Below are 20,033 nucleotides of genomic sequence, written 5' to 3' on the forward strand. Positions count from 1 at the left end.
AAGGAGGGGGGGAAGCGGGGACAAAAATCCTGCAGTGTACACAATTACCGCCTCTTAGTGCCTCCTTTTTTGAGGCTGAAAGGACGCCGGTTTCCCTTCCGTCGTACGTCTGCTCCACCTCTGCCAGCCAGACAATGCCGTGGCCCCAGCGCCCACCAAGCAGCGCACAATGGGGGAGAGCGCGGCGCTGAAAGAATTTAAGAAGCAGAACTTTTATTTTCTCTCTTTGTCTCTTGAGCCTGGGAACACCTCAGCTTCAGCTTTTCTTCTTTTTTTCTCTCTTTACAGTCGTGTCTGTGCATGGCTGAACGAACAGTGGCTGTTACAGGAGGAGATTGATTTATTTAAAATTAAAGGAAAGCAGAAGTTATTTTTAAAGACAAGAGATTTTACATCTGAAGGAGCTGATTACTTTCCAGTAATGTTGGGCAGCGGACAGTGAAATAATACAGGGGGGTTGGAAATCGCAATCTGTCATTTTTACAAGAAGCAAAGCTCCTCTCTCCTGCTCCCCTCTTATGATAAATGGTTCCTGCAATCAGGGAGACTCTTAGTCCGTCAGTTGATGACTGTTTCTCCAGGTGCTGGGGCATTTGAGATCTTTTTGCAACCTTTTTTTGAGTTGTTAGCATTATCATAACATCGTGCTGTAACAAGAGCCCCTGGCTGGGCTGCGGTGATGAGGACCAGAGCTCTCCCATCTGAGCCGAGGCAGGCAGTGCACCGAACTTCTGCATACCCCACCTCTGAGAGAAACCAGGGACCTCGCGGGGAAACCCAGATCAGAGCCCTGGCTGAGAGCAGAGAAGGGGAGAAAAGAGGTGGCTTAGTTTTGAGGTACTTCAGTTTGAGTTGAGCTCTTAGGTGAACCCCAGGGAAAAGGAGAGGCCTGACGTGGGGTCAGGCTGCCTTTCTTCCTCGCTTGGGATGTGGCAGAAGGATATCAGCTTGCCCTGGTGAGGCATCCCAGGCTGGCGCTCTCGGTTGCTGGGATGGGGAGTCCCCTGAGCGGAGCTGCCTTCTCTGAGCGCAGTTCCAGGCAAGCTCTTGGGGCTCCCGAGGCCTTTTTCTGGGAACAGGGAAGGACAAGTGGGAGCATCCAAGTTACTGTGGGTCAACTGCAGCAGCAGCCTCCTCCTGGCAATGAGCAGAGCCTGGGTAGGTGCAGTAACTCACTGGTCACATGAAGCCCTGGGGCTTTCAGAGCCTTTCTGCGGCTCTCAACAGCCACAGGCTCAGTGCTTGCCTGGGACCTCTCTGGAGAACCGGGCTTTGGAGAGGAGCCCACAAGGATAATGCTTTGGTCTTTGCAGGTGTCAATGCGTTTGCCGGGGGCAGTGGGTAGTACAAGGGCACAGCGAGGAGCAGGCTCCCACCTTGCGATCCCCCTGCTGCTCTCCTCACAGGGTGCATGGTCCTGGTGGCACCCCCTTGCTGCACACCAGGACGCGCGATACGAGGATGCTGTGCACCTCTCCCCCGAGCTGGGTGCTGAGCCTCAGCCACAGTGGCGGGCTTCTTTTGCAGCGTGCTATCTCGTCCCATCACCTGGTGGCATGACTTGGGCTCATGGCATCCATGCCTGGCCAGAGGCTGGGTCCCACCACAGCCCTACTTCCCCCTGCTTGTGGCCACTACCTAGGGGGAATACTGTGGTGCTGGGTGCACGTGGACATTCTCAGTGTGGTCCTAGGCTCGGCGCATCATCTTCTTTGGATCCTCTTGCCGCAGGCCTGCAGCCACTGGGGTAGCTCACTGTCCCTCTCCATGGCATACTGGGCTCTGAAACATCTCTCCGATGGAGGGCACAGTGGAGACAGGGCCAGTGACCCAGCACCTCCCCAAGCCACCCTCCAGAGCTGCCCGGACTATTTGCAAAGGGCTAGTGCCCCATTCGGCCTGGTTTTGGGCCTCCTGACCTTGACAGTGTCCCCTTGAACCCTGGCATCTCTCCAGCCTGCTAAGCTGCTCGGTGTAAAGACCTGAATGAATGGGTGCATCACATGGTCCTTAAAGCTGCGTCTGAAACTAAGCACCTTCTGACAGACCCAGATGACGCTGCCCGGTGTGTTCTCCGGGGGCATGGGGGCCGGAAAAGGGGCCGGAATGGAAGGGGGGGTTTCTGTCTGCCTTTACTCAGGTCAAAGAGGGGATTAAGATAATTAATTCCACCCCCCCCACCCCGCCCCAGCAATTAGCAGCCTGGCTGGGCAGAGGGTGGTGACAAGTAGCTGGGATGTGCTGAGTTGTTCACGCTGTTGGGGTTGTGTGGTCCCAATTGGGGGGGCAGGGGGTCTCTGTGCACATGAGGCAGCTGGGCACCCTATAGCTGGTCTGCAGGCAGGTCCTGGGGGCTCTGCCTGATGGCGTGGGGATGAGCACGTCCTGCCCAGGTGCTGCCCTATGCCTCCTAAGCGCAGTAAAAGGGGCACATCATAGGTGATTCGGCAAGCTCCTTCCCTTGGAAACCTGCTACTGGTGTTTGCAAGAGGCTTTCGCTCCCCCCTGTCTCTGTGAGGCTCTTGGGCTCTGGGGTCCAGCACGGGGGCGAGGGGCCATGGCTGGCATCCTTGCCCAGTATGTGCTGCTGTGGAGGAGGAGCAGCCTGAGCCCCGTGGGACTGCGGAGTGAGCGCAGCTGGGCTGCGCGGGAGCTGAAGACGCAGCGAGGGGCAGCGCCAGGCGGTTCCAGATGGCAGGAGCTGGAGGGGCCGGAGCGGCAGCCCGGACAATGGCGGGATTGTGCAGCGACAGGGCCGCTCAGCTTGGCCGCCCCCTCTGAACCACCAGCTGGGTGCTTTCTAGAGCGAGGGCATGCAAGCTCTGGGTGTGAATGCTGGCCGCATACTGGCTTGCCGGCTCGGGCTGAGGTGGTACCTGTCTGGCAGGGCCCAGAAGCCCTTGCCCTAAAGGGTGGCAGTGGAAGGAGCTGTGCTGGACGGGCTGTGGTGGCCTTGTCCCACTTGTCTGCTGTCATCTGCTGCCGCAGGAGGACCCCAGGGAAGGCTCCAATCCCAGCCCAGGCTGCCATGGAGGTACTTATGGTGAAGCTGGCTGCTGGCTGGAGAGAGCCAGTACTGTGCTGGTATTATGGCTCAGGGGATGCCGGAGGGCTGTGCCAGGAAACCTAGCGGCAAGAAGGTGGGGGAGAAACAAGAGGCAGGACTTTGCACCTTCCTCGGAGCTCGCAGCAGCTCAGGAGCGAGCAATCCCTCTCCGTCCCTATCGGCCTTGGGGAAAGCTGTTTATGATCAGCATATAAAACCTGTACCCTCTTTTCATACTCTGTAATGATCAATTCCTGTTAGGGGAGTCTGCGGGATGGTCTCAGACCTGATCTTTGCATACACCCGGCTGGTGGGGGCTCAGAGCTGCTGGACCTGATTTATGCGGTGGGGTGGGAGCACAGAGTAGTTCCCTGATAGAGCCAGCTGGAGAAGGCTGGCTGTTACGGCTGACCGCGGGGGAAGATGTGCCCTTGGAAATAACTGATGGAGATGGAGACTGCAGAGCGTGGCTATGCAGAGAGAAGCGTGGAGGGGCAAGGCTGCCAGGAGCAGAGCCAGGGAGGGAGCCAAACGTGAGGGACTCTGCTATTGACGTTACGCGGCAATGAGTTGTGATAGCAGCAAGTTCTTGCTGGGTCCAGCTGGTAACTGATGTCCTGGAGCCAGTGTCCTTCCTGGTTTGGTGCTCAGACCGTGTCGCCTGCTGAGCGGGGCTGGGAACAGGGCCCTGCGGTGTGGAGAGCCAGCCCCTTGCAGCCCCGCGTGGCGGAGAGCCCCTTGTAGGCACACTAGGAGCAGTGCAAGGTGGGCTTTTGCTACCCCTCTTGCTGCTGCTCTTGTTTTTGGCTAGAGACTCCTCCTCTGGGATTAATGCTGGTGCTCTGGAGCTGCTGAGCCACTGGAGCACCAAGGCCAGAGACACGTGGTTGAAGTTTTAGGAAGGGAACACAGCAAAGAGCCCCAAAAGGTGTCTGAGCAATATCAGCTGCAGCTTAAACTCCACAAGATTACCAACAGGCCAGAAATGTGAGCTCGGCAGGCTGGTAAATCCAAGACTGATCCGGTGTGATGCTTGGGCCTTACAGATCCCAGCTCAGCAGCAGGGCTTGGCTGGGAGCCTGCTGCCCGGGCACGGTGCAGGCGAGGCTGGGGCAGCGGGTGGCGGCGGCGCCGTTCCTGCCGCCGATGGCGCCGGCTCAGCATGGAGTGGCCGCCAGCGTGTTGCTGCAGGGTTGGGAAGCCGGGTGCCGATGCGGTGTTCGCTGCGGGAGCCATGCTGCTGTGCTGTGCTGCCTCACCTGCCGGCATCCGCCCTGGAGCTGGGACCTGCAGAGGAGAGGCTGCTTAATTAGAGCAGCCTGCTGGCCGGCCCGCTACCCCAATTGCAGCTCCTTCCTCATCAGCTGAAGGCATCCCACAGCGGTGCTCAGCAGGGGTTTGTAGCCACGGGCTTGCAAGAGCGCTGGAGGTGTCCGTGCCGTGGCCTCTTTCGGCAAAGTGCAGAAAGGCAGCTGAGCCGGGCCTGCCGTAGCACGGCGAGCGGAGGCAAGCCCATTTCATATGCAGCGGCCGCTTCTGTCTCCCCCTCCAGCCGCAGCGGGAAAGGGACGGTTGTTCGGCACCAAGCAATGCTGGGAATATCTGAGCTTCCGCTGCCGCGGCATGGGGAGCCTGGGAACCTGGCGCCTCCGGCCCTTCCGCCCCCTCTCGGGTGGATGCAAGGCGCCGCGTGAAGCACCCGCCACGCTCGCGTCGCCTGCTAGCGCAGGGTGAGGCCAGCTCTGGTCTCGCGTGCCAGGCCTGCAAGCCCTGAGCAGTGCCCGCATGGTGCGGCCCCCTCCTTTGCCAGCCGGCCGCGGAGGTCCCTGCTGGGCAGCGGGTTGGCGCTGCGGCCCGAGGAGCCGCGAGGCGGGGGCACGTGGTGCGCTGCGGAGGGCAGCGGGACTGCTGCGCCGAGGGGCGGAAGAGGAGAAGGGCCGCAGGAAAGGCAGTCGCAGGAGGGCGTGAGATAAAGCCGCCGGGCTGCTTTATCTCACATCCTCCCGTTAGATGCTTTTCCTGCCGCGCTCCCCTTCTGGCCCCAGCACCGGGAGCTTTTGTCATTAAGGTGTGACCCGTCCTAACGCTGCTGGAACGAGCCTGGGCTGGGCCCCGCCGCTCCCCGGGCAGCGGCTGGGCCCCCCCCGCCCCGGCTGCGCTGCGTGGCTGCTGGCCGGCGCTCCCTCCGGCACCCTGCGGCTCCCGAAACGCGCCGCGGTCCTCGCCAGCGACCTTTCCCGCGCCCGGGCCTGGGGTGCCGTGCTCCCCACGTGTCCGTGGGCTGGGGCAGGGCGGGCTGTCCTGCTGTGGCCCCCTCCCTCCCCATGGGAATTTGAGAGCTCCAGGCTGGAACCCGAGTCCTGCATCGATCCACACTGCGTCTTAAATCCCGCAGCAGCTGAAGCGAGCGGTTTTAGTGCGAGGGTGGGGGTGTTTTTCTCTGCAGGCAAGCCGTCTCCTGTATCGGGGTGAGGTGGGCTGTCTTCCTGTTCCCGTAATGTGGTGTTTGGCTCGGGCTTCTTGCCCCCATGAGTGTTTAACGGCAGAGCCGCGAGGCAGCGCGCGTACCGCCTCGTGCTCACGAGCCGTGTCTCCGTCCTTAGGAGGGGTGCGCACGCCGTCGGGTTTGCAGTGAGGCTGCGCTGGGACAAAGGGGATGCGGAGGGAGGGCGCGTGGGCAGCTGCAGAGCGCCCCGGGGCTGCTCCTCGCTCTGTGCGCGCTGCTCCCGGGCAGGGTGCAGCGGATCCCAGCAGTGCTCTCGTGGCATAGCTGTGTCCCCCTGGTCATCCAGGGGCAGAGCCCCAGCACACCGAGGAGCTGGGACTGCCGGGAGGACCCGCGGGAGCGCCGGGATGGGGGGACACGGCCTGCACGCCGGAGCAGTGGGGGCAGCCCTTCCTGGGGGCAGCGGATGGGAGAGGAGGCCTCCTGTCGTGCTGCCCTCCCCCAGCTGCTGCTAGGGTGGGGATGTGGGTTCCTGCTCCGCTAAGCCCTGCAGCTTTTCTCCTCTAAAGCCTGATTACTCCGGTGGTGGCTGTGCGTGCGTGCGTGTGTGCGTGCGTGCTCGGGAGGGGAGGAGGAGGAATTTCACAACAACAAGTGTTTGCAGCCACGCTGGGCCCAGCTGCCCCAGACCTGCCCGAGGGTCCCACGGCATCGCCTCCTGCTCTGGGGGAGCCACGCCAAGAGAGGGGGGGGCTCTTCAGCACTGCCCAGTCCCTTCCTGCCCCAGCACAATGGGGCAAATGCTGTGACTGTGCAAGCAGGGCAGTCATCGGGGGGAGGGTGCGGGTGGGTGGGCAGTGGGCTGTCCCGGTTTTTTGGCTGGAGGGGGTCAAAACTATGCCGAGGAGGTGGGCAGTGTAGCTCTCTCCTTAGCTCTCCTATGTGCTTGTGTGAGTGGACACCTTGGGAGCCTTCACTGCAAGAAGCAGTCAGGCCTGGCTAAATTTTGTTTCTCCACCGTAGAGCAGAGAGGAAAGGTCTCTGTCACACTTACTCCTTAATATTTCTGTGTTCATGAGACTAGAAAATAAAAATCAGCAGGTGGTTGTAGTTCCTGTTTGGCCTCAGGGTGCTGGGTGGGTTGCGTCGCCTTTGTGGACGGACAGTCCATCTCTCCCTCTCCCAGAGGATGGGTGCAGGGCTTGTGGGCCGGATGCCCAGCTCGAAGAGCTCGTAGAACAGGGGGATGAGGACCTCGGAGCAAGGAGGAGGATGGAGGCAGTGCTGGCCCGAGCTGGGAGAGAGCAGCTTCAGTGGAGAGGGCCTGGGAGCCCGGGGTCCCTCCGGGTGCGGCGACAGGTCCTGCACCCGGCTCCCTGGCTGCTGTACCTGCCTCGATGGGCAGGAGGGGACTGCACGGGCTGGGCTGTGAAGGATGGGCAGCCTCGGGCTCGGGGGCCTGGGACAGCCTGTGGGTGCCTGCAGCCCCTTCTGGTGTTGGGGCCACCTGCTGCTGGAGCAGAGCAGAGGAGCCCTGTGACTTCCCTGGGATTTCAGTCCTCAGGAGAAGGAGAGCTAGGCACAGAGGGCCTTTAAACAGCAGAGTGACATTGCTCCCAGGCCAGGACTTCCTTTGTAACCCCCCGGTTTCTGTCTGGATGGCGACCCTTTTAAAGAGCAGCGGAACGGATCTCCACCAAGGTCCGTTCCCTGGAGTTTCTTTGTTCGTGGCGCTGAGACTTTCATTGCAGGGGGAGGAAGAGCTGCTTTGAAAAGCCTGTTTGCTCTTGCCAGTACTAACTCTCTTTTATTTTCTACTTCCAGAGCCGTATGTTTTGTATCAGAGCCGCAGACTATGTCTTTGCACTGAAATTGTACTGAAGACCTTTGCAGCCGACCTTGGAGGATACGCCCCGTTCATGAGCGTTCCTATTTAAGCTTTCTCCGGTGGCTGGTGTGTTGGTGCTGCGAGAGGGGCTTTGGGGGGTCTTTTGCTTTGGTTTTTGGGGTTTTTTTTTTTTTTTGGTTTGGTATTGCTGTTTTGTTCTGTGCACCATGTCGAATTCGGGCTCCCATCAAGACACTGGGAACAAGCCAGACACGTTGGAAAAAAACAACCAAGATGACTCTCAACCCCCTGTCAACTCCGAGAGGAGGAACAAAAGTGGAATAATAAGTGAACCTTTGAACAAAAGTCTTAAGAAGTCCCGTCCACTCTCTCACTATTCCACCTTTGGTAGCAGCAGCTCGGTAAGCGAACATTCAGAGAAAGGCACCCCCTTAACTAATGGCAATGAAGCAACTGTGGATAAAAGTAATTCTACCTCAAAGCACAAAAACATCTCTAGTATGTTGAGCAAATTAGACAGGGTGTCAGAAATCTCCTCAGAAGGACAGAACGCCCTACAACAGTTTGCTCAGTCAACAGAAATGCTCAAAAGAGTGGTACAGGAGCATATTCCTCTAGCAAGCGACCATGGGACTGGTATCTCTGATATGGAGGCGGTCTCAGCTGCAGAGACAATGAACAGCCCCTCTGATTTTCCTTACCTGGGGGCTTTTCCCATCAACCCAGGCCTTTTCATTATGACCCCCGCTGGCGTGTTTCTGGCAGAGAGCGCGCTCCATATGGCTGGCTTGGCAGAGTATCCAATGCAGAATGAATTGGCATCTGCCATCAATTCGGGGAAAAAGAAACGGAAAAGATGTGGCATGTGCCCGCCCTGCCGAAGACGGATAAACTGCGAGCAGTGCAGCAGTTGTAGGAATCGCAAAACTGGCCACCAGATTTGCAAATTCCGAAAATGTGAAGAACTCAAAAAGAAGCCTTCTGCAGCACTGGAGGTAACCGGCCCCTGTCAGGCACCCTAACCCTTCTCTTGGGCTGCTCTCCTGGGTTTGGATCTTGCCCTAGATAATAAAACACCTGGTACTTCTTACTTTTTTTCTTTTCCCTTAACAGTTCTCACCATAAGTTGTCTGCTTTGCCCAGTGCCCCCAGTCTCCAACCCTCCCTTACGTACTGATGTTGTTCTGGTTAGGGGTGAGGGCTAGAGTCTCTCCCCAGGTTGCTGGTGGCCCTATGCATGCTGGGGTTTGGTGTCCCTTTTGTAGGCATGTGCAGCAGAGAGTTTCTGCTGCTGAACTCCTGCTTGAGTTTCACTGCCTGTGTCCCTTCGACTGAAAGGACTGGAGCTATCCATTGTGCCTAGCCAGGGAGCAGTTCTAACCTGGTAAGGGAGTTAAAGGATGGAAAGACAGAAGACCTTTTTAAAGTAGAGTTTGTGAGTAGTTGGTGGTGGCTGTGAAGCCAATGTTTGTGGTGTACTTGGATCCTAGTCCCTTAGCTTTGTTGTAAATGGGAGAGAAGAGGCCCATGGTTTTAGGGTGGGAAAGGGTTGCAGGATGTGCTCTTGGACGTTGTTGAAGATGAGACAATGGCCAGTGCCTTGGGCAACATCTCTTGTGCTAAGGCAGTGTGAGTTCTCTCAGGGCCAGGGTCTGATTGTGGTTCTGTTGGTGTGAATCCATGAGGGCATTCACTGGATTTCCTTTGGAAAATCCAAATGCATTGTGTGCATCCTTAGAGATGCCAGGAGCCCCCCTGCTCCTGCTGAATTCACTGAGCACAGCGGCTGTTCTGCTCTCCACAGAGGGAGGCCTTATAGTGGTACTTGGGCTGTAACTCTGAGCTCCATGGGGACCACGTCAACACGAGGTTGTTGGGTTTGGTCTGAGAAGCTGCTGCGAATTGTCCTGCTGGGTTGGGGTGCTGACTCGCTAAAAGTGCCATGGAAGGTACACTATTAATGTGGGGACCACAGGCAAGGTCAGGTGAGTTGAGTCATCAGATAGGACTGAAATTCAACTGGGGCCTTGCAGGTCTGGCAGGAATATGGTTGTTCCCAACAATGTGATGTGAGTGAGAGTTTGGTGCCTTAGGAGTGCTGGGGACGTGCTGCAGTGTGTTAGAGGTAGTATGTGGGCACTCTTCCCTCTGGGAGTGTCTGCTTCATGCTGCAGACCAGTGGCTGCTCTGGGCCAACACCTCTCTGTAGAGTCTGCTATGTATTGCGCTTAAACTGGGTTTGATTTTCTCGGGAGCTAATCTAGACATCAGCTGCATGCATATACCTTTTTGTCCTCTTCCTGCTGGTGAGTGTACCCACAAAGCTGGCAAAGGTTAAAAAAATCATCCTGACATCAGCTGGAACTCACATACTGGTGCGAGGGCATCGTCCATCCTCTGACACCTTCCCAAAGAGATAACCCACTGTTTTCTTAAGTACGTTCTACGTTTTCAATTAGCATCAGCTCTGAATGAATAGTGAAGGGAAGAAAAAATCTATTTGGGCGGTGGGGATCAGGAGAGGGGGACTGTGTCTTTCAAAAACCGCTGTATTGCTAAATTATATTCTTGTTCTAATTTGCTGAGTCAGTGATCTGGAAAAAGGGAGAAAGGAAAAAAAAAGTTCATCTCTTCCAAAGAGTCCTAAAACAGGTCAATAGAATCACAGCTCGCATCAGCCTGAGGAGCCGCTCCTTTCTCCCTAGCATTATGCAAGTTATGGGGATGTTAAATAGCATGGGGAACCCATGAAACAATCACCCCGTTGATTTGTTTCCCCATTCCATGGCTGACTGAGAAATTGGAGCTGCTGAAATTGGACTTTTAATTTGATAGCATTTGGGGACCCCACAAAGGACAGGTCACTTGCTTTCTGAGGGTATCTGCAAGAATGTTTAAGGTGAGGAGAGCTGGTGCTCCAGGAGGAATCGGACGCCTGGGCAGACACAGGTTGCCTTGGGATGTCACAGACTCTTCCGTCAGAACGGATACTCAAAGGCTGTGTATTTTAGGCCGCTATTTTAGAATATCACCTTGTGCTGTGTATTGACCTAGGTAAAGTTGAACTACATTGTGACCATATGTAGAGGCGCTGGGAGAGGGACACACTGAGACCCCCTCTGATGTCACCAGGACATTTTATGTTTCTGACCAGGCTGTTAGGTCTCAGCCCACGTCATCTTCCAGCCTTGGCAATGCCTTGGTTTTGGCCAATCTTAGAGCAGTCCTCAGAGCCTCTACTACCTGCCTTGCTGTAGAAACACTGTCTGGAGGTGGCAGTGGCCTGGGGAACAGAGGTGCTGGCCACGTAGGGCGGTCAACTCGGCAGCTTCATGGGCTGTTGGTCATGGTGGCACATCAGCCATGTGTTAGTGTTAATGTCAGAGCAGGGGACCATTTGATGGCCATTAATACATGGTTGCCAAGTTCATTGTGCTTTCTTTGAAGCGTTGTCCGCCTTGGTGGGGCCCTGTGCCAGAGCTGAACAGGAGAAGAGCACCCCATAGTGAATCCTGCCAGGCTGTGTCAGTCTGCCAGCCATGTGTGTTGAGAGGAGCGTCCTCAGAGAGCCAGGGCAGGGGCCGCAGCTGTGATTAAACATTGATCTAAAATCAAGCAGTAAAAAAAAAATAGAATTAAACCTTTATGGCAGCATAAAAAAACAGGCTAAATCCCAATACCGCCGTTAGACTTTATCTGCCCATCTAAAGAGCCTGAAGAACCGGTCGTCACTGGTGTCCTAGTGCAGCCGCTGCTAGCTGAGGCACTGAGGCTGGAGAGGCAGGTCAGGCACTTTGAGCAGGCAGCAGCATGTCCCTGCACCAGCCGGGCTCCTCTGGGCTCTACCAGCCCCAGCAGCTCTAGGTAGCGCTGTGTGGTCTGCTGTCCAGCCCTGGACAGATAGCTCTGGGCTTTTATCTCCGGAGCGGAAGGCCACATGAACACCATGAGTAGTGAGGATTTTACTCAACAGAGCTGTCCTCCATCTGGAATAGCCCTGGAGGAGTGCCTACTGCTGTCCACAATGCCCCAGCTAATAGTGGGGTGAGCGTTGTTGCTACACTGTGTGGATGAGGGGGAATCCAGCCTGGGCATCTGCATGAGAGCTAGTTGTCCATCTTCCCTTAATAATGAAGAGAGAGAGAGAGGTGTTTAAGATGACTATTTCAGGCATCTACTTTCAGGCATGTTAGAAGCTCCCTCATGTCTCGTTCCTCTCTCTTACTCAGATGTGGACGTCTATATTTGGGTAGATGGCTCTTGCCTGGGAATCTGTTGCTCTCTGTCCCTGTGGGTTCCACGTTTGGGTTTTTTTGAGGGATCCAGGCTGGGACAGCCAGAGCGAGCCATGCTGTAGCTCTTTGTCCCAACACCACCGTTTGCCAGGAGCACTTTTGTCTTTCCCAGATATTAGGTTACAAATGCAGAGACAGTTGGGAAACTGATTCCTGCAGCTCTCTGCGCATTTGCCTCCCCAGCTCAATTTGCTCTGCAAGCCAGCATGCACTGGGAGTAGGAGAAAGTCTGATCTGCCCTAGCCGGGCACCACCCTCTACCTCCTGTTATCTCCCTTCTACTCCATCCCTGTGCCCAAGCGCCAAATCTGGGTGAGGGTGCTCATGGAGGTGAGCACTTTGGGGTACCTTCTGCAAGAGTGTGGGGGAAAGAGTCACTGTCTCAGATGTCTTGCAGATGTCTTGATCCAAGAGAAGGACCAGAGGAGAGCCCATCTGGCTCCTGAGAGGGATTAAGGACCCGAATGTGGCCTGCTTCTGGGTTTTAGGAGAGTACGTGATTCGCCATGGGCCCTGCATGGACGCATGCGTGTGGCGAGCTGTTTCTGGGAGCCGGTGTGCCCCTTTGGACCGTAGCTCTTAGTGTCTTGAGCTTGTCCCAAGGCTGATTCTCTCCACTGCTGCCGGCCCCCTGGCAGCTGTACCCACTGCCCAGTGAGCCCAGGCACCAGAGCCCAGGCTTGTCTGGGGGCCTCTGCCTACCTGGGGTGCTTCTCTCCTCCTGTAGGTCCCCAGCATGTTGCTTTGGGCAATACAATAAGGGCCCGTACCAGTGAAGGCTGCTGGGCTATCTAATCCCACATTGATCTGGGAGATGGTGCCGTTCTCCCTCAGGTTAAGCCAGCTCTGCCCCAGAGGTGTTTGGGGCTTGGAGGGGCTCTCCTGGAGAAGCAGTGCTAAGGACACTTGTCTCACCCTTTGGTAGCCGAAGCACATAGGCTGGGGTGCTTCCAGGTGTTTTGTAGGCTGTGTTATGTCTGGAGTATTTCAGAGAAACCACTAGTTCCCTGTGGCTTTCTTCTCTCCAGAAGGAGTTCAGGATGGGGTGGGAATGGGGACGTTCTCACCAAGGTTTGGTTCAGGGCTCTGGGCTGTTTTCCATTGGTGTCCTGTGCATGTTTGGACATGCAAAAACCAAAGGGGAAGGTTTTCATGGATGACCTTGGTTGTGGCATGATGTCCCATCTGACGGCATGTCCTGTTGGTGATCGTGTGGCCCTTCATTCTGGCAAGCATGACTTTGCCTTCTGTGGGGGCTCTTGGCATCTAGGAACACCATGGTCCTTGCACAGGCAGCCCTTGGTCTTGTAAATGTTGTTCTGGTTTCCCACCTCTATCCAGCTGGGAAAACACCCCACCTCCTCTTTCTGGGTAATCTTGTCCTCCTACCAGAGTAGAACAGGTCATCTCTCTTTCAGGGCCTTTGGCTCACATGAGTTCTCCTGTCCTCTCTTCTTTACTGGAGGTGGCTTCAAAGAGGTGTTTTTCGGTGTCATGCAGTTAGTCACGCCCACGATTGAGCCTGATCAGGATCTGGAGCATGTTACTGTCCATCTTCATCCCTCTTCCCTCTGTGCAGCGAGATGCTGAGGGGTCCACCATGGTGCCCAGAGTTGCTCTGTGGGGGAGAGGAGTGTTCATCGGGGCTCCTGGTCAGGCCGTAGACATCTGTCCCTGTGTCCTGCTGGGGAGGGAGCGAGTTAGAGTCTATGTGTCCTCACAGATTTCAGTATGGCACCATACGGTCCCACCAGCACACGGCCTGCTGCTAGGTTAGCAGCTCCATGGGGTCCAGCTGTGAGCAGCAGAGGCCTGGCCCGTTGCCGGGTGAGGGACACTGTGGGCTTTCCTTGCAAGGCCTCAGAATAAGGGTGAGGATAGGAAATAGGAAAGTTTCTGAGAGTCCTGGGGTGGGAGACTGTTAAATCCCACTTCAGCTGCTACCCCAAGCTAAGTCAACTCTCTCTGTGCCTCAGTTTCCCTACCTGACTCTCTTGTAAGCATGTCTGCCAGCTGGACCAGGGAAAGGTATTTGAGCAAGGCAGCTAGTGTCACAGGATGCATCCTGGTGCCTTGCATTTCTTTTGCTTCTGCATGCCGGGTGATTGGGATCTGTCTGTCTTTTCTCCCCCGTTGTGGCTGAATTGCCAGGGTCCCAGCTTGACTCACGCATGAGCTCCTTTGCATTTTTTCCTGCATTTTTTTTTTTTTTTTGATGTCCTCAAGCGAAGGAGAGGTCTGAGCTGGGCTGCCAGCGCTGGGAGCAAGGGAGGTCACCTTGCTGTGCCAGGCTCCGCTGGAAAGGCCGTGCCCTGCTGCTGCAGTGGCGGCTTGCTGCAGCCGGGCCATTGTGCTCGCTATCGGCCGGAGGGGAAGTTGGAGGCTGTGCCATTGTGTCTGGAGCGGTGAGGGGACAGCGGGAACAATTGCAGAGCTGTTTTTCCAGATGCCCTTTCAGGAGCGAGTGTTCCCATTGCCTCCTTGTTGTTGCTGCGTTATAACCTCAGTGAAATCCTTCAGCGGCAGACCGCTGGCTGCAGGGCAGTCCCAGGTCAGCGAGGTCCCTCTTGGCCTGAGTTTGTTCGGTCTCATCTCAGTCCTAAACAGACTCTTGCTCATCTCACTTTTAGCCAAAGATCTTTGCCCAGGAGAAAAGCTGGGTCAGGGACTAGGAGCTCTTGTCCTGAGCGTTCGCCCACCTCTGTGGGTGGCTAGCGGAGGGGGCAGCCAGGGAGGGGGAGGCCTACTTAGTGGCCCATGCCTCGGCTGGGAGGAGGAAGGCAGGGTGCTCACAACGTGCTTGCTTTCCCCCGTTTTGCCTGGGCTGCAGGAAGGGCTGTGCTTCACCCATTCCTTGCACAAGTGGAACAGAAGCATCTCGGAGCGTGTTCTCCTGCCTGCCCCCATCATGGGTGCGTGGGGACCCTCTGAGGCACAGTAATGCAGCCGCTAGCTGTTGTGTGTGCACGCCCTCTGAGATGAGGATTTTTCTGCCGCTGGAAGGCATCCTTTCATTTTAAAAGCACCTGTAAGAAGACTGGTCTCTGCGAGGTGGGGATAGGCAGCAGGCAGGGCCGCTGGAGCAGCAGGGACAGGATCAAAGAGGACGTCAACACCAAGTGGGGGCCGGGTTGCCACCCCCAGGGTGTCCTGCCGCGCAGGGAACCGGGAGATGCTCTGCACTGCCTGGGCAATGGCCTGGCATCTAGCCTGCCAGCCAGGAGAACGGTGCTGAGCCCCTCTCCCTCGCCCCGATCGTGCTCTCCTCAGCCAGCCTCTGGAGGAAGAGGTGCATGGGCTGAGGTGTGTGAGACGCACCAGCTCCTTGCACCCATGAGAGCCCCAGGTGCTCAGCGTGTGCAAGCCTGAGCTCCCTTCCGAAAGTGCTGAGCACCCAGGGCCCCCGTGGGCGCCGATCCTGCCTGGCAGTGCTGAGCATCTTTGACAGGCTAGGAGTAGGAGCTCTTCCTTTGCTGCAGGTTGGAAACGTGGTGCCGAGCCTTGTGTGGGGACAGGGGGGTCCTGAGCCTGGGCTGGATTGGGCCCGAGGCCAGCAGCTTACGTGTCAGGCAAGGCCATGCGCTCGCCTTCCACGCGCCGGCTTTGTCCGACGGTGCCGGGAGCGCCGGGGCCGGCCCTAATGCCGAGCGCAAAGCGGTTCAGTGCCGGGACAGGGCGGCCGGGCGCGCTCGGCCGTGGTACGGCGTAGCACCGTGAGCTCCTTAGCGCGGTGGATCCCTTTGTGCCGCGGCCAGCGGGCGGACAAAGGGGCGGCTTAGGGAGCGGGGTGAGCTCACGGCCGTGCGCGGGGGCCGGCACCCTCCGGCGGGAGCTGCCCGCGAAGAATACGGCATTGTGCTCCTGCGGCACGTGACGCGCCGCGCCGCGCCGGGGGCTCTCATCCCGGAGATTACGGCCCGTCTCTGCCTCCTCGGAGCCGACAGCTTCTCCCTGAGCCCTAGGTAGATTTTGCTTTTTCTGACATGGGCTCTTCCTGTCCTTCCCTGCCCACCAAGGACAAAACCTGCCATGCTGCGGCTGAGTCCTCGACGTGAGGGACGGGGCAGACGCAGCCTGGGCTCTCCGCACGGTTGCCTGCTGCTTTTACTTAGCTGCCTTTAATCAACTTAGCGCTGATGATATTAGCGTCGCTGCCTGCTAATACCTGTTTGACGAGGCTCCTTCACGTAAACAAGGCTGTCCCGGGGGCTCGTTAGCTGTGACCATAAACGCATCGGCCCCAACCCCACCTCTGAACCTGAGCCAGCCCTGGGGAGCAGCCGGGAAGGAGCCCCCCGGAGCAGCCGCTGCGGGGAGAGGAGCCGCGGCGCAGCGTGGAGCGGAGCTCTGCCTGCCGGGGCTTGTGCCCGTGACCCGACTTAACGCCTTGTCCCTTCTCTGTTTTGTTCCCCTTCCCCTGTCTCTCTTCCTTTCCAGAAGGTGATGCTTCCTACAGGAGCTGCGTTCAGATGGTTTCAGTAGGAACGGGAATCCCAAAGCTCTGTCATCCAAGTGCAATGTCACTGCTTGCTTGTGTTGTCTCAGGCAAGGGATTTTTGGCTGAAATGAATGGATGCACCTGTGTCTCTTTAGAACCAAAAATATTTTCTCGCAAATTTCATTCCTGTTTTTATAATTTTTTTTTTGCGTTTGTTTAACATCTTCGAGTCCTAGTCAGACATTTAACTGCTTTTCAAATAAAATAATTAAAAGAAAAAAACAATGGATCTGTAAAGTACCAAGACTTAATAGACAGAGTATGGACAATCAGTTTCTTTCTGTGTTTTGGTGTTGATGTTGTTTATGTGTGAAAGATGCAGTACTTGTGTAGGGAATGTAAATTTACAGTAACCTTTTAAAATCTAGTTACTAATAAGCACTACTGTAATTTAGCACAGTTGTTTAATTGCACCCTCATTTATACTTTTTATTTGATTATTTCCCATCATACAATAGAGTGGATAGTTTCTAGAATGCCTCAACTTCATGTTTATAAATGAGAATATGTTTAAAGCGATGTAGTATCCCTTTTCCTAGCCATTCATGTATGTAAGTTTAACCAGCAAGAGGTTTGGTATAAAAGATGAAAGAAAACAATTGCTACAAAAACGATGGTCCTTGAAAAAGGAAAAAAGAAAAAAAGAAAAAAAAAGAAAAACGTCATTGTTAGTTTATTAAAACAAAACAAGAAATACTGCATACAGAAAAAACTCCTAATTGCAATGGTTTACTTCTAGAAGTCATTTTTGTAAACTTACTGAAGTTAAAATCAAAATAAAAATAATATTGCAGGACCTGTGCTGAAGCAGTTACGAAAAGTGATATTTCTCTTCTGTTCAAATCCCCGTCTCTCCAGCTCTCTCTACATCATTAAATTGAAATGCTGTTTGTAATGTTTTAGCGATCCAGGCTGTTTTTGTGAATAAAATGAATGCATGTTTTGTGTCATGATTTACAGCTTTGTTATTTCTCTCCATCCCCGTCTCAAGCAGTTCAGCCCCCCCCCACGATGCTGCCGGCGGCCGAGCCAGCCCCCCCGCGTCGTTTGCGACGTGGCCGGTGCCCCGCGGCCCCTCCGCACGGCTGTCTCGCCGCGGGGGCCGAGGGCGCGCTCGCGGGTCTTGCCGCTTCTCCTTTTCCCCCAGCGGTTTGTTTGCAGCTCCCCGGCGAGCGGAGCAGCCTGCCGGCCCTGCGGCCGTCCGCACGCGGAGGCGGCAGTGGGGTGCTGCTGGGCTAAGTTGGGAGCGGGGTCCGGCGCCACTGCGCAGGGGTGCGCCGGCAGGTGCTGCTGACGCCGCCGGGGCAGAGCGGCAGCCCGAGCTCTGCAATCCGGGCCCAGCGCGGGTGCAAATGGGGAGCGGAGCGGCCCCGTGTGCTGCGTTTTACCCCCATCGCGAGTGTGTTGGGAACGGGGGATGCTGCAGCTCAGAAAGAGCCATCACGCTGCATAACCTATAGCTCCTGAGCTCACTGCTTTTTGCTTTCTGTCTCTCCCTGGGGCCGTGTGAGTGCTCCCGGCTCCGCTGCAGGAGCAATTCTGCCCGCCAGCAAGCGGGAAGCGTGCGGACGCTGTTGGGATCCCTCCGGCCAGTCCCTGCATCCCAACAAGGGGAACTCAGCAGCGTAACAAAATAATGACCTAGGAACAGCTTCGTCGGCTAAATCTGCGCATGTTTAATCCTGGCGGTAGCTGGGTTAAGCCAGCCTTGTGTCTCCTCCCAGGGATATTTCACAGCTCGACCTGCCTGGAGTTTTACCATGTTGCACATGCCATTTGTTTTTGTAAAAGAATATAATTAACATGCCACAAATAACTGCACTGAGAATTGTTTTGTCAGGACAAGTAGAAAATGAAAATGTAGAGGAAGAATCTCTTCAAGGCGAGTAAGTTTAGGTGACTTAACATTTGGTGAGACAATCGTCTGATTTTCTAGGCTGTTTTTTCTGCAGGTTTTTTTCTGCCAGGACCCAGCACCAGGTCAGTGCGAGCTGTTTGGGGTGGAGGGCTGTTGGAGGTGGCACTGGGCCTGGCCATAGGACGGCGGCTGCTGGGATCACTGCCAAGGCTGTGGGGTGTTGTGACGTGCTCTCCATCATCATGGTTATTTGGGAGGAGGCTGGTGTGATCCTTCAAGCCAGCCCTTCCCGAAAGCAGACAGCGTCATGTGCGTGGCCCTGGCAAGTGGAGACAAGGCTGTGGACAGCGTCAGCTGCGTCCTGCCTGCCTGTGCCTGCAGGAAGCCCTGCACCAGCCCACCTTGTCCCAGGAAGGTCCCAGGGTCTTCTGGGCTACGTGGGAGCGAGATCGGGCCCCCGTTGCAGCCAGGGCAAAAGGCAGGTGTGATTGGACACGGCAGACCTGGCTCCTACCTTGCTGGGAGAAGGTAGCCAGAAGTCTTTGTCCCTGGCTCCAGCCAACTTTTGGGCCAGGCGGGTGCCTAGAGCCGAGCATCTGTTAAACAGATGTGCAGCCCAGCAGGAGGGGAAGACAGGGAGGCGATGGAGGTATGTGGACTTCATGCAGCTCTGCTCCCTCCCTGCCAGGCAGGGACCTGCCAAGACCCAAAGAAGGCAGAAATCACAGAGGAGCTCTTTGAAAGTCCTTAAGGAAAACTTCCACAAACTCCATCTCAACCAGCTTTCGACTCAGGCCACCCCACTGCCTCCATTGGCACTGGGCTTATGCCAGGGGACAGGAATTTCATATGGGAACCTTGTCCTGGGCCTTGGAGCAGCTGGGTCATGCTGTCGGTTGTGCCCAGGGGTGCAAGCTGGACAGCCTGGAGCCTGCGATGGATGGAAGCCAAGGCAGGATGGCAAGGGACAGAGCCACAATGTCTGCAGGGACAAACGGAGTCTGTGCGCCGTTGCTCACATTGAGGAACGTTCTGCTGCATGGCGTACCTGGGGTGCGTGCATGCCATGCACCAACCAGTTTGGCACTGGTAAGTATCTGCATGGAGCTAGTTCCCAGTTTGCACTGCTTGGGCAACAGCTGAAATCACTGAGCAGGAATGTGCATGTAGGGGGGTGTTTAAGGTGGAAAAAAGGAGTCCGGCTGATTTTTATAACTGTGGCTAACATTTGGGATGGTGTGAATGGGCAGTGGCTGGCACCTGGGGGAACCGGTGCTTGGCCTATGCTGGGAATCTGTCCTGAGAGGGTGGTGGGAAGGGGGAATGGCATGCAGAACCCCGTGCAGGGCTTTCCAGCCCCGACTCTATGCTGCTATTTCATCCTCAGCAGCAGCCACAGCTGGGGCTGCCCAGTGAGGCCGTGCCCAGATTGCACACCCAGTCCTGTGATGCCTTTGCCCTCCGTCCCCAGCTAATTGATGTGAGCCCACGCATTGCCCTCTGTCGTCACTGTGGCTGCCAGGGCTCGGGGCTGTCTTGCCCCGGCAGGGTGGGGGATCCCCCATCCATGTCTCCCTGGCAGGTCTGCTCTTGGTGCTGTACATACAGCCTCAGGGGCTGTCATCAGCACAGGCTGCAGGGTGGGGAAACGCCCCCAGGCCAGTTGTAGATGGAGTAAACCCCAGGCTTACTCCCTACCCTGGAGCAGTAATGTCCCCAGCCCTGCTTTCCACCAGAGAAATCCCCACACTTTTGCCAGGCGGGAAATTAAAACATGGAGTGTGTCCCTCAAACCCCTGATAGGCATCACTCAGGCATGGCGCGTTGTGGCAGCCCAAATGCTTCAGCGAGCCCCTTGCCAAGCCCTGGGCAGGTGTAGGGGAACACACCCAGGGCAGCACCCTTTGGGCACAAAGCATGGAGGGGGAGAGCATCTCTTGACTTGGAGAGCGGTCCTCTCCCAGCTGCTTTACCTGGCTGCAAAGCAGCCAGCATGTGCCGTGCCCTGAAGGCGGTGCAGCTGCTGTGCCTGGAGCTGGCA

General features: G+C 56.3%; 1 protein-coding gene across 10 annotated transcripts in view; it reads left to right on the forward strand.

Moving 5' to 3' along the window:
- Positions 1-17,087, forward strand: part of CXXC5 (CXXC finger protein 5) — a 58,264-nt gene extending 41,177 nt beyond the window's left edge. For 6 of the 10 annotated variants that reach the window (XM_068959194.1, XM_068959195.1, XM_068959201.1 and 3 more), the window contains 2 exons: positions 7,317-8,336; positions 16,074-17,087. In XM_068959194.1, the coding sequence (XP_068815295.1) occupies positions 7,548-8,336; positions 16,074-16,118 (834 nt within the window). In that variant the 5' untranslated portion in view covers positions 7,317-7,547 and the 3' untranslated portion in view covers positions 16,119-17,087. Of the gene's footprint in view, positions 1-4,607; positions 7,194-7,316; positions 8,337-16,073 lie in introns of those variants that run through there. The other 4 variants (XM_068959202.1, XM_068959204.1, XM_068959203.1 and 1 more) reach the window with 2 other exon arrangements.
- The last annotated feature ends 2,946 nt before the right edge of the window (positions 17,088-20,033 follow it).

The sequence above is a fragment of the Struthio camelus genome, chromosome 13 (assembly GCF_040807025.1).
Source record: "Struthio camelus isolate bStrCam1 chromosome 13, bStrCam1.hap1, whole genome shotgun sequence".
NCBI classification, from domain to species: domain Eukaryota; kingdom Metazoa; phylum Chordata; class Aves; order Struthioniformes; family Struthionidae; genus Struthio; species Struthio camelus.